Genomic DNA, 13,171 nt, shown 5'->3' on the forward strand with positions numbered 1-13,171 from the left:
AAATCTACTATTATATGCATATTCTCGTTTCTGCGCAAGAGTAGTAACTAGTTTAAATCGGGTACGTTTTTTATCCGGCCGTGCAAATACTGCCTCCTCGCCCCAACAGGTTAACGACTTGGAGATCTGCAAAGAGGAGTGGGACAAAATCTGGTGGCCAACTACAAGAAACGTCTGACCTCTGTGATTGTCAACAAGGGTTATGCCACCAAGTCATGTTTTGCAGAGGGGTCAAATACTTATTTCCCTCATTAAAATGCAAATCATTTTATAACATTGTTGACATGCGTTTTTCAGGATTTTTTGGTTGTTTTTCTGTCTCTCACTGTTCATATAAACCTACCATTAAAATTATAGACTGATAATTTCTTTGTAAGTGGGCAAATGTACAAAATCAGCAGGGGATCAAATACTTTCCCCCCCCACTGTACATTGTAAACTTTCCTTCATTGGCTATGTTGTAACAACCTCATGATGGGTATAGGGGAAATTCAAGTGTCATGTAGTAGTCTAAACCTATCAACATTACATTGAGCTGGGTGAATGGACTATGAATGAGTCATCCAATATGCTGTAATAGAAATACGGCCATGCTCATAAAAAAAATGATCATCCTCCCTCATCACCTACCGCCACTGATTTATATCTGCAACGTTCAGCGTGCTACGGATTTGAAGTGTGTGACGTTAACTCATATAGGGTCTACTCAAACAACAAAATCATTTCTGAAAATAAGTAGACCTAGGAGATCAACTTTGAATACATTCTCAATTTTCCTTAGTAGTCTATCAGCTAGGCTACTTTAAGTGTGCATTGAGGATATATTTGTAACCCATCATAAGTGAGTCTATCAGTGAGATCTCTAGAATTGGCTGAATGTTGGAGCTGTCCTTCAGCACCAATAAGTTCACCATGACAACTGCCATGTCTATACATGTCGTTTAGCGGCGCTGTCCTTTCAGCACCACACATACTCATACTGAGGATACACACTATGATATGAACAGAATTATTTGAGAAAAATGTGTATGTAAAAGCTGATTCAAATGTATAATAGCTATCAACATTTACAACTTGTTCCTCACATCTTAAATGACTACAGTCCAAACCAACACTGTTACAGACAACAAATAAACAGACCACCACTCCATTTGGATTGTTCATGACATTAGTTTTTATTAACAATGCATCCCTTTGATAGAGTGTATGCTTCTATAGGTCAGAAATACCCCAAAACACACGACCCACATTACACAAGGGAAACCACGATTCAGGCAACAAAAAATAAAAAAAATATTTAAAATTATAATACAGTATCAAGGAAAAAATAAATACATTTTCTCTTCTCTCATCTCTCTCTCTCTGCTATTGTACAGATATATAATAAATAGATCTCACATCACTCAGCCAATCTATAAATCATCCCTATAAGTCCACATGTGTAGCAGCATAATAGCAAAACAAAACGTTTCCCATGAAAATCTTATGCCAATCCATAAAATATCACATCTACCTGTCCCTCATCTCAGCCAATGATAGACAGCAATGTTGCATTGAGAAAATAACTTAGGGACCGTTACTTTCCCCAGTTTGTAAATAAGTGATGACAACCTATCATGATTTAAGACAATGAAAGTATTAGAAGCATTTGGAAGAAATATATTAATAATTTCCAGAAGAATAGTGACAATGATGATGTAATATTTCAATATGCTGTTTGCACATGCAGTAAGAACAAAGCACAGAGGTAGGGTTTGGGAAGGGCAACCAGGTGCTGTAGCCTCTCGCTCTTTGAATATGTACAATCGATGAAACAATAATACACTACACGTTACGTACCAGCATATTTCATGGCAGTTTCTGACAACATCCATAAAAATAACCAATGAAAGGTGAGAGAACACGGCTGTTGGCATTGTCAGAAGCAGTGTCTTTTCAGACCAGGGTCAGAGACAGAGGAATTACACAAGGCTTAACAGACAGCAAGGCACAGAAGTTCTGTTTTATGTGTCCAGATGGGAAGAGAGTGATGGTTAAATAATAAAAAAACACTACTGATGTTTGATTGTCTGTAGAAATGAATAGAAAAACAGTTGTTTGAACTAGAACGAGTCTTTGAGCAGAGTTGAAATGGATAAACGCACGGGGACACAGGAGAAACATACTGAGGGTATGACTATGAGGGAGGCTCCTGGAACCTTCTGTAGTGTTTCCATATGGAGGGAGAAGAGGATGGGACCAGCACTGACCTGGACGGACTAAACATCCCCTTTTTGGGAAAACTGCTCCCCCTGTTGGAGATGGGGAGGAACAGGACGAGGTGTGTCAGGTTTCATTTGTTCTCAGACAGTCCATCTCCTCTTTTTTTTTAAGCGATGGGAGGGAGACAACCCTTTTCCTCGTTCTTTAACATCCATGATCCTCCGCTCCTCTCATCCGTGCTCCCTCCATCCTAAGCTTCAACAACATACTGTGGGTATCCCATCCTGTTTTAGCCCCGTTCCTCATTCTCTTCACCCCCCATTTTCTTTACCTTTATTTAACTAGGCAAGTCAGTTAAGAACAAATTCCTATTTTCAATGACGGCCTAGGAACAGTGGGTTAACAGCCTTGTTGAGGGGCAGAAACATTTTTACCTTGTCAACTCGGGGATTAAAACTAGCAACCTTTCGGTTAAAAGTCCAACGCTCTAACCACCAGGCTACCTGCCGCTCCCTCTATTCTCCCACTCCGTTGCTGTCGTTATCTCTATGTGAAGGTTGGAGGGAGGGGGGTTGACAGGGAGACGGGGTGGGGATGGGGACGATGGGGACGATGATCAGGATTCCGTGGGACGGTCTATATCCACTCCGACAGGCTTTGGTGGCTTCGACAGGATCACTTCTGCTTCCTCGTACATCTAAGGGGGCAGGATGTGACATCAGCATGAGGTCAGAGGTCATATGAGATACATATTTCTGATGTAATCAGAAGTGTGGCAGAGAGGTGAGACAGTTGCTCCTCGACCCCTACGCTTCGATCACACCGACAGTGTCATTGCATTTTGGTACACCAGAACTACATTCATTTCCAATGGAACGCTGCGTTTGCCTTGCAGCATTGCATTGCAGAGGCAGTGGCAGCGCGTTCTGTGTGGTGCAGATGTTGGATTTTTCGAACTTGTGCATCAAACTGTATGTGTAGACGGCTTGACAAATGGTAGCAGAACGTAAATGTTGAACTTCTGTTGCATACATATCCAGATGATGCTGCGTACTATTTTGCTCAATGACGCTGTCAGTGTGTTGGAAGCGTTAACCAATGTATACGCTATGAAAGTCCCGCCTACTTCCTGGTTCAAGTCCCGTACTGTTTTTGAATGGCTTCAAGCTTATATCAAATTCATGAAAACGTGGCCATTTGAGATATACGTAAAATGATATTTGTATTCGTGGATTCATTTACTTCTACCTGATGCCTTTGATTGCATTATTATTTTTTCAGAATTGAAAACCTTGGATAAAAGTAAATTAATCCACACATACAAATATAGTTTAACATATCTTAAATTACCCAAGTTTCATTAATTTGATGATATAAGTGTAGAGAGAGCGAGTATAGAGGACCTTACCGGTATGAAGTGTACATCCTGAAAGAGTTCCTGTATGAAGCGTCGAGATGGCAGGCGGAACATACAGTGGGCCAGCAAGTGAGACACCTCAGAGTACAAACAGATATCATCAAACGCATAGGGAAACTTCTCCTTTATCCTAGAGAGAAAGGGAGAGAGAAAGAGAGTGAGAGAGAAGGCAGAATAAGTAAAGACAGACACCATAAAACACAGAGTAAGGCTGGATGTTGCCAGGGACCTTACGATACAATCACGACACTTACAGTACCGTAATTTCCGGACTATAAGCCGCAACTTTTTCCCCAGGCTTTGATCCTCGCGGCTTAAACAATGACGTGGCTAATATATGGATTTTTCCCGCTTTCAATTTTTATTTCTCCAAAAAAACACATTCTGTGACGTGCTCAGTTTTTTGGCGGCATGAAGCTTTCATTAGACCAATGAAATTGCCGAACGGGTTAAGGTCAAACAACTTTTTTGGTTACTGTTTAGATTAAATCGAGCGCTCTCAAACTTCCCATCATTCTGATTACAGTAGTCATTTTGTCACCCTCATCATGGCAAAGACACAGAGAAATGCATATGATGCAGCTTTCAAGTTGAAGGCGATTGATCTGGCTGTTGGAAAAGGAAATAGAGCTGCTGCACGGGAGCTTGGTCTTAATGAGTCGATGATGAGACGTTGGAAACAGCAGCGTGAGGAATTGACTCAGTGCAAAAAGACAACTAAAGCTTACTGCAAATTTTTTATTTTTTGTTACAAGCCGTGTTTCGTTAAAGCCTATTTATTTTTGTTAAAGCCTATTTATTTTTGTTACAAGCCGTGTTTCGTTAAAGCCTGTGTAAAGTTCATTTGTTTCAATGTACCGGTAGGCACCTGCGGCTTATTTATGTTCAAAATATTATATATTTTTTAATTCAGTGGGTGCGGCTTATATTCAGGTGCGCTCAATAGTCCGGAAATTACGGTAGGTTCCGATAATACAGTTTATTCGGAAAGTATTCAGACCCCTTTACCTTTTCCACATTTTTTTATGTTACAGCCTTATTCTAAAATGGATTAAATCGTTTTTTCCCCCTCATCAATACACACACACACACAATACCCCATAATGACAAAGCAAAAACAGCTTAGATTTTTTTGCAAAACAAATAAAAAACAGAAATATCACATTTACATAAGTATTCAGACCCTTTACTCAGTACTTTGTTGAAGCGCCTTTGGCAGCGATTACAGCCTTGAGTCTTCTAGGGTATGATGCTACAAGCTTGGCACACCTGTATTTGGGGAGTTTCTTCCATTCTTCTCTGCAGATTCTCTCAAGCTCTGTCAGATTGGATGGGGACCTCATGGCTTGGTTTTTGCTCTGACATGCACTGTCAACTGTGGGACCCTATATAGACAGGTGTGTGCATTTCCAAACCATGTCCAATAAATTAAATTTACCACAGGTGGACTCCAATTAAGTTGTAGAAACATCTCAAGGATGATCAATTGAAACAGGATGCAACTGAGCTCAATTTTGAGTCTCATAGCAAAGGGTCTGAATAGTTATGTAAATATATATTATTTTTTTTTTAAATAAAATGTGCAAATGTCTGAAAACCTGTTTTCACTTTGTCATTTTGGGGTATTGTGATGTCCTTATGGGGTATTGTGATGTCATTATGGGGTATTGTGATGTCATTATGGGGTATTGTGAGTATATTGATGTGGGGAAAAATCTATTTAATCCATTTTAGAATAAGGCTGTAATGTAACAAAATGTGGAAAAAGTCAAGGGGTCTGAATACTTTCCGAATGCACTGTATATTACGATTCTCAACGTATTGTGATTCGATTCATACTGTGATTTTATCACGATTTGATGTTCCAAACATATTGCTAACTATATGTCTGCTGCAGAGACACGAGAGACCATGAGAAAACTACCGTAAATTCCGGACTATAAGCCGCTACTTTTTTCCCAGGCTTTGAACCTCGCGGCTTAAACAATGACGCGGCTAATATATGGATTTTTCCGGCTTTCAATTTTTTTTCTCTCCAAAAAAACACATTCTGTGACGTGCTCAGTTTTTTGGCGGCATGAAGCTTTCATTAGACCAATGAAATTGCCGAACGGGTTAAGGTCAAACAACTTTTTTGTTTACTGTTTAGATTAAATCGAGCGCTCTCAAACTTCCCATCATTCTGATTACGGTAGTCATTTTGTCACCCTCATCATGGCAAAGACACAGAGAAATGCATATGATGCAGCTTTCAAGTTGAAGGCGATTGATCTGGCTGTTGGAAAAGGAAATAGAGCTGCTGCACGGGAGCTTGGTCTTAATGAGTCAATGATGAGACGTTGGAAACAGCAGCGTGAGGAATTGACTCTAAAGCTTTTTTTTTGTTACAAGCCGTGTTTCATTAAAGCCTATTTATTTTTGTTACAAGCCGTGTTTCGTTAAAGCCTGTGTAAAGTTCATTTGTTTCAATGTACCGGTAGGCATGTGCGGCTTATTTATGTTCAAAATAAAATAAAACATTTAATTCAGTGGGTGCGGCTTATATTACGGTAGTTTTTAAATCAGTCATGGAAATAAATGTGCTGAAAACATGCTGACTCACTATTTAAAAAGAAGATGGAGAACAAGCTATAGGATGAAAAATACTGGAGCTTTGGCGCCAGTACAGCTGACTAGAGCAAGCTAACGCTACCTAACAAATCGATACAGAGTAGAAGTATCGATAAAATATTATTGCGATATATAACTGTATCGATTCCCCCCACCATCACTAATAAAGACACGTATCCTTTAACCAATAAAGAGAGCGGGGGAGAGGGTGTGTGGGTGTGTCTTACGTCAGTAGTCCTGTTTCGTGGCCCTTGGTTCCAACAGAAGAGCTGAGGTTGATGACGAGGCGAAGCACTTCCTTCCTCAGCAGAACCCGACAGGCCGGGCCGTCGTAAGATATCCCCTTGCCACCTGATAAACACACACAACAGCCTATCAGAGAGCTCCATTCACACAGGGTCTGTGTGTGTGTGTGTGCGTACCCAGCACTATGTTAGCAGGAGACATCCCTGTGATACAGCAGCGTCGCTGCAGCCAGAGACACCAGAGAACTTGGACTGAGACATCACCTAGAGACGATGGCTGGTCTGACTAAACCACGGGAACTCTATGTAGAGAACACGGGGAGTAACACAAGCACTACTCAGTGTGGTGGAGTCACAGTAGTCTAATTCTACTTTTCAACAACACAACCACTACTCAGTGTGGTGGAGTCAAAGTAGTCTAATTCTGCTTTTCAACGACACAACCAAATCAAATTTTATTTGTCACATACACATGGTTAGCAGATGTTAATGTGAGTGTAGCAAAATGCTTGTGCTTCTAGTTCCGACCATGCAGTAATATCTAACAAGTAATCTAACCTAACAATTTCACAACTACCTTATACATACAAGTGTAAAGGAATGAATAAGAATATGTACATAAAAATATATGAATGAGTGATGGCCGAATGGCATAGGCAAGATGCAGTAGATGGTATAGAGTACAGTATATACATATGAGATGAGTAATGTAGGGTATGTAAACATGATATTAAGTGGCATTGTTTAAAGTGGCTAGTGATATATTTATTACATAAATGTTTCATTATTAAAGTGGCTTGAGTTGAGTCAGTATGTTGGCAGCAGTCACTCAATGTTAGTGATGGCTGTTTAACAGTCTGATGGCCTTGAGATAGAAGCTGTTTTTCAGTCTCTCGGTCCCAGCTTTGATGCACCTGTACAGACCTCGCCTTTTGGATGATAGCGGGGTGAACAGGCAGTGGCTCGGGTGGTTGTTGTCCTTGATAAACTTTTTGGCCTTCCTGTGACATCAGGTGGTGTAGGTGTCCTGGAGGGCAGGTAGTTTGCACCCGGTGATGCGTTGTGCAGACCTCACTACCCTCTGGAGAGCCTTACGGTTGTGGGCGGAGCAGCTGCCGTGCCAGGCGGTGATACAGCCCGACAGGATGCTCTCGATTGTGCATCTGTAAAAGTTAGTCAGGGTTTTTGGTGACAAGCCGAATTTCTTCAGCCTCCTGAGGTTGAAGAGGCGTTGCTGCGCCTTCTTCACCACGTTGTCTGTGTGGGTGGACCATTTCAGTTTGTCCGTGATGTGTATAACGAGGAACTTAAAACCTTCCACCTTCTCCACTACTGTCCCGTTGATGTGGATAGGGGGGTGTTCCCTCTGCTGTTTCCTGAAGTCCACGATCATCTCCTTTGTTTTGATGACATTGAGTGTGAGGTTATTTTCCTGACACCACACTCCGAGGGCCCTCACCTCCTCCCTGTAGGCTGTCTCGTCGTTGTTGGTAATCAAGCCTACCACTGTAGTGTCGTCTGCAAACTTGATGATTGAGTTGGAGGCGTGCATGGCCACGCAGTCGTGGGTGAACAGGGAGTACAGGAGAGGGCTGAGAACGCACCCTTGTGGGGCCCCAATATTGAGGATCAGCGGGGTGGAGATGTTGTTTCCTACCCTCACCACCTGGGGGCGGCCCGTCAGAAAGTCCAGGAACCAGTTGCACAGGGTGGGGTCGAGACCCAGGGTCTCGAGCTTAATGACGAGTTTGGAGGGTACTATGGTGTTAAATGCGAGCTGTAGTCGAACAGCATTCTTACATAGGTATTCCTCTTGTCCAGATGGGTTAGGGCAGTGTGCAGTGTGATTGCGATTGCGTCGTCTGTGGACCTATTGGAGCGGTAAGCAAATTGGAGTGGGTCTAGGGTGTCAGGTAGGGTGGAGGTGATATGGTCCTTGACTAGTCTCTCAAAGCACTTCATGATGACGGAAGTGAGTGCTATGGGGCGATAGTCATTTAGCTCAGTTACCTTAGCTTTCTTGGGAACAGGAACAATGGTGGCCCTCTTGAAGCATGTGGGGACAGCAGACTGGGATAAGGTTTGATTGAATATGTCCGTAAACACACCAGCCAGCTGGTCTGCGCATGCTCTGAGGACGCGGCTGGGGATGCTGTCTGGACCGGCAGCATTGCGAGGGTTAACGCATTTAAATGTTTTACTCACATTGGCTGCAGTGAAGGAGAGCCCACAGGTTTTGGTAGCGGGCCGTGTCAGTGGCACTGTATTGTCCTCAAAGCGACCAAATAAGTTGTTTAGTCTGTCTGGGAGCAAGACATCCTGGTCCGCGACGGGGCTGGTTTTCCTTTTGTAGTCCGTGATTGATTGTAGACCCTGCCACATACCTCTCGTGTCTGAGCCTTTGAATTGCGACTCTACTTTGTCTCTGTACTGATGCTTAGCTTGTTTGATTGCCTTGCGGAGGGAATAGCTACACTGTTTGTATTCAGTCATGTTTCCGGTCACCTTGCCCTGATTAAAAGCAGTGATTCGCGCTTTCAGTTTTGCGCGAATGCTGGCATCAATCCACGGTTTCTGGTTGGGGAATGTTTTAATAGACGCTGTGGGTACAACATCACCGATGCACTTGCTAATAAACTCGCTCACCGAATCAGCGTATTCATCAATGTTATTGTCCGACGCTATGTGGAACATATCCCAGTCCACGTGATCAAAGCAATCTTGAAGTGTGGAATCCGATTGTTCGGACCAGCGTTGAACAGACCTGAGCACATGCGCTTCCTGTTTTAGTTTCTGTCTATAGGCTGGGAGCAACAAAATGGAGTTGTGGTCAGATTTTCTGAAAGGAGGGTGGGGGAGGACTTTATAATAACAATGATCCAGGGTTTTGCCAACCTGGGTCACGCATTCGATATGCTGATAAAATTTAGGGAGCCTTGTTGTCAGATTAGCCTTGTTAAAATCCCCAGCTACAATAAATGCAGCCTCAGGAAATGTGGTTTCCAGTCTACATAGAGTCAAATGAAGTTCTTTCAGGGCCGTTGATGTGTCTGACTGGGGCGGGATATACACGACTGTGATTATGATCGAAGAGAATTCTGTTGGTAGATAATGCGGTCAGAATTTGATTGTAAGGAATTCTAGGTCAGGTGAACAAAAGGACTTGAGTTCCTGTATGTTGTTATGATCACACCACGTCTCGTTAATCATAAGGCATACACCCCCCACTACTCAGTGTGGTGGAGTGGTGGAGTCACAGTAGTCTAATTCTGCTTTTCAACAACACAACCACTACTCAGTGTGGTGGAGTCACAGTAGTCCAATTCTGCTTTTCAACAACACAACCACTACTCAGTGTGGTGGAGTCACAGTAGTCCAATTCTGCTTTTCAACAACACAACCACTACTCAGTGTGGTGGAGTCACAGTAGTCCAATTCTGCTTTTCAACAACACAACCACTACTCAGTGTGGTGGAGTCACGGTAGTAAAATCTCTTCGTCAAAACCCTCACAATTAAAACAGATTTCATGAGTTACCATAGACTAATTCAGACTATTTTGAGGAAGTGTATACTGGCTACGGCTTCTCAAAATGGACAAACAGTACTATTGCCGCTTTTTTCTAGTTTTTCAAGCGAGGGTCTTTTAAGGGAATCTGCGAGCACACTCGTTCGGTTCGCTAGCCGACTTCGGGTAGCCGCCAGTCGAACTGAAGCATGCTGACGCTTTTAACCGCCGAAGGTGTAAACAGTTAGCCATTGTTATGTAAGCATTGTCCCGTGTGGCTCAGTTGGTAGAGCATGGTGTTTGCAACGCCAGGGTTGTGGGTTCGATTCCCACGGGGGACCAGTACGGAGAGAGAGAGAGAAAAAAAAGAAATGTATGAAATGTATGCATTCACTACTGTAAGTCGCTCTGGATAAGAGCGTCTGCTAAATGACTAAAATGTAAATGTAAATGTAAATGCCGCCCAAAAAGCCCCAGCAGCCTTGCTTTGGCCGTGGCCCAGTGAGTCCCTGGAGCAGGTCTGCTTTGGCCGTGGCCCAGTGAGTCCCTGGAGCAGGTCTGCTGAGGCCGTGGCCCAGTGAGTCCCTGGAGCAGGTCTGCTGAGGCCGTGGCCCAGTGAGTCCCTGGAGCAGGTCTGCTGAGGCCGTGGCCCAGTGAGTCCCTGGAGCAGGTCTGCTGAGGCCGTGGCCCAGTGAGTCCCTGGAGCAGGTCTGCTGAGGCCGTGGAGGTGGAAACACAAACATCTGAGCCTTTTTGGTAAAACACAGGGAGGGTTAAATCATCAGTGCGTGTGTGTGTTTGTTCAGAGTAGTCTGTGTGCGAGTGTCTGTGTAACTGTTTTCCCTCACCTCTGCATGTGTTGTTGATCTGAGGCTGTGTGTGGTGGCCCAGTACAGTAGTTCCTACGCAGTAGAGACAGTTGTCATCAGTGTGTTCCTGTAGACCCGTCTCCTCTACACCCAGGATGTGGTTCTGGTTGTTCTCTCTGCTGGCCATCAGCTCTGAGATACTGAACTGCTGCTTCAGCAGTGGAATACGGGGATAGGGACGACCACCGTCACCTATGGTACACAGGGTAGAGAACACACACACTCTGTCACACAAACACATACTGAACTGGAAGTATCTCCAGCATTCACATGAAACTACCACCACTATCCACCCATCTCTCCATCCTCCCTTACATTCAGAGTCTCCAAAGTAGAATGGGCACTCGGCAGGCAGGCTGGTCTTCTGTTGGAAGTAAGGCGCGTCTCGGATGTGGAACATGTCGTTGATGTCCATGGGCAGCGCCAGGCCCACGTAGTCGTCATTACAGCTGTAGGTGGCGCTGGACACCATGGATCTCACTGAGGAGGAACGGTGCAGAGTGCTCTGGTTGATGGGGCTGAGCAGATCCTCCTTGTCCAGAGACGCAAAGCTCAACGCCTTCAGAAACCTGCCAGGCGGAAGGAGAGAGGTGAGAGGGATGACAGGACGGAGAGGGACGGGGGAAAGAAACAGAAGAGGCAGAGAGAGACAGAGATACGGAGAGGTAGAGTGTGAGAGAGAATGAACAACAAACGGAAACATGGACAAAGAGAGAACTATAACGCAAAAACAAATGAAATGTGTGGGATTCCTAATCGGCATGCCGCACCACATCTAAACAGTGCATCTATAAGACCACAGGCTTCATCTGCATGAGACTGTGGGAATCTAGCCTCCTAGTCCTAAAACCAATACGGTGCCTTTTGAAAGTAGTCAGAACCCTTGACTTTCCCCACATTTTGTTACATTACAGCCTTATTCTAAAATGAATTCAATTGTATTTTCCCCTAATCAATCAACACACAATACGCCATCATGACAAAGCAAAAACAGGTTTAGAAATTGTAGCAAATTAAACAGAAATATCACATTTACATAAGTATTCAGACACTTTACTCAGTACTTAGTTTAAGCACCTTTGGCAGTGATTACAGCCTCTAGTCTTGGGTATGACACTACAAGCTTGGCACAGCTACTGCATATTTGGGGAGTTTCTCCCATTCTTCTCTGCAGATTCTCTCAAGCTCTGTCAGGTTGGATGGGGAGCGTTGCTGCACAGCTATTTTCAGGTCTCTCCAGAGATATTATATTGGGTTCAAGTCCGGGCTCTGGCTTGGCCACTCAAGGACATTCAGAGGCTTATCCCGAAGTCACTCCTGCGTTGTCTTGACTGTGTGATTAGGGTCGTTGTCCTGTTGGAAGTCACTCCTGCGTTGTCTTGACTGTGTGATTAGGGTCGTTGTCCTGTTGGAAGTCACTCCTGCGTTGTCTTGACTGTGTGATTAGGGTCGTTGTCCTGTTGGAAGTCACTCCTGCGTTGTCTTGACTGTGTGATTAGGGTCGTTGTCCTGTTGGAAGTCACTCCTGCGTTGTCTTGACTGTGTGATTAGGGTCGTTGTCCTGTTGGAAGTCACTCCTGCGTTGTCTTGACTGTGTGATTAGGGTCGTTGTCCTGTTGGAAGTCACTCCTGCGTTGTCTTGACTGTGTGATTAGGGTCGTTGTCCTGTTGGAAGTCACTCCTGCGTTGTCTTGACTGTGTGATTAGGGTCGTTGTCCTGTTGGAAGTCACTCCTGCGTTGTCTTGACTGTGTGATTAGGGTCGTTGTCCTGTTGGAAGTCACTCCTGCGTTGTCTTGACTGTGTGATTAGGGTCGTTGTCTTGACTGTGTGATTAGGGTCGTTGTCCTGTTGGAAGTCACTCCTGCGTTGTCTTGACTGTGTGATTAGGGTCGTTGTCCTGTTGGAAGTCACTCCTGCGTTGTCTTGACTGTGTGATTAGGGTCGTTGTCCTGTTGGAAGTCACTCCTGCGTTGTCTTGACTGTGTGATTAGGGTCGTTGTCCTGTTGGAAGTCACTCCTGCGTTGTCTTGACTGTGTGATTAGGGTCGTTGTCCTGTTGGAAGTCACTCCTGCGTTGTCTTGACTGTGTGATTAGGGTCGTTGTTCTGTTGGAAGGTGAACCTTCAGATTGACCATCGGGTTCTTAGTCACATCGCTGACCAAGGTCCTTCTCCCCTGATTACTTAGTTTGCTCCAGGATGAGTCTTGGTGGTTCCAAACCTCTTCCATTTAAAAATGATGGAGGCCACTGCGTTCTTGGCAACCTCCAATGCTGCAGACATTTTTTGGTACCCTTCCCCAGATCTGTGTCTCGACACA

General features: G+C 44.2%; 1 protein-coding gene across 9 annotated transcripts in view; it reads right to left on the reverse strand.

Annotated features, from left to right (window-relative positions):
- Positions 1–1,150: 1,150 nt before the first annotated feature.
- LOC106580589 (rapamycin-insensitive companion of mTOR) overlaps positions 1,151–13,171 on the reverse strand; it is a 66,705-nt gene continuing 54,684 nt past the window's right edge. For 6 of the 9 annotated variants that reach the window (XR_014381840.1, XR_014381842.1, XR_014381841.1 and 3 more), the window contains 4 exons: positions 11,166–11,419; positions 10,830–11,042; positions 6,457–10,730; positions 3,611–3,749 (listed from right to left, as the gene is read on the reverse strand). Coding sequence is in view for 1 of the 9 variants with exons in the window: in XM_014161813.3 (XP_014017288.3) it covers positions 2,819–2,899; positions 3,611–3,749; positions 6,457–6,580; positions 10,830–11,042; positions 11,166–11,419 (811 nt within the window). In the remaining 8 variants the exon portion in view is untranslated. Of the gene's footprint in view, positions 2,900–3,610; positions 3,750–6,456; positions 10,731–10,829; positions 11,043–11,165; positions 11,420–13,171 lie in introns of those variants that run through there. The other 3 variants (XM_014161813.3, XR_014381839.1, XR_014381838.1) reach the window with 3 other exon arrangements.

This window comes from Salmo salar, chromosome 20 (genome assembly GCF_965601325.2).
Source record: "Salmo salar chromosome 20, fSalSal1, whole genome shotgun sequence".
In the NCBI taxonomy this organism is placed as follows: Eukaryota; Metazoa; Chordata; class Actinopteri; order Salmoniformes; family Salmonidae; genus Salmo; species Salmo salar.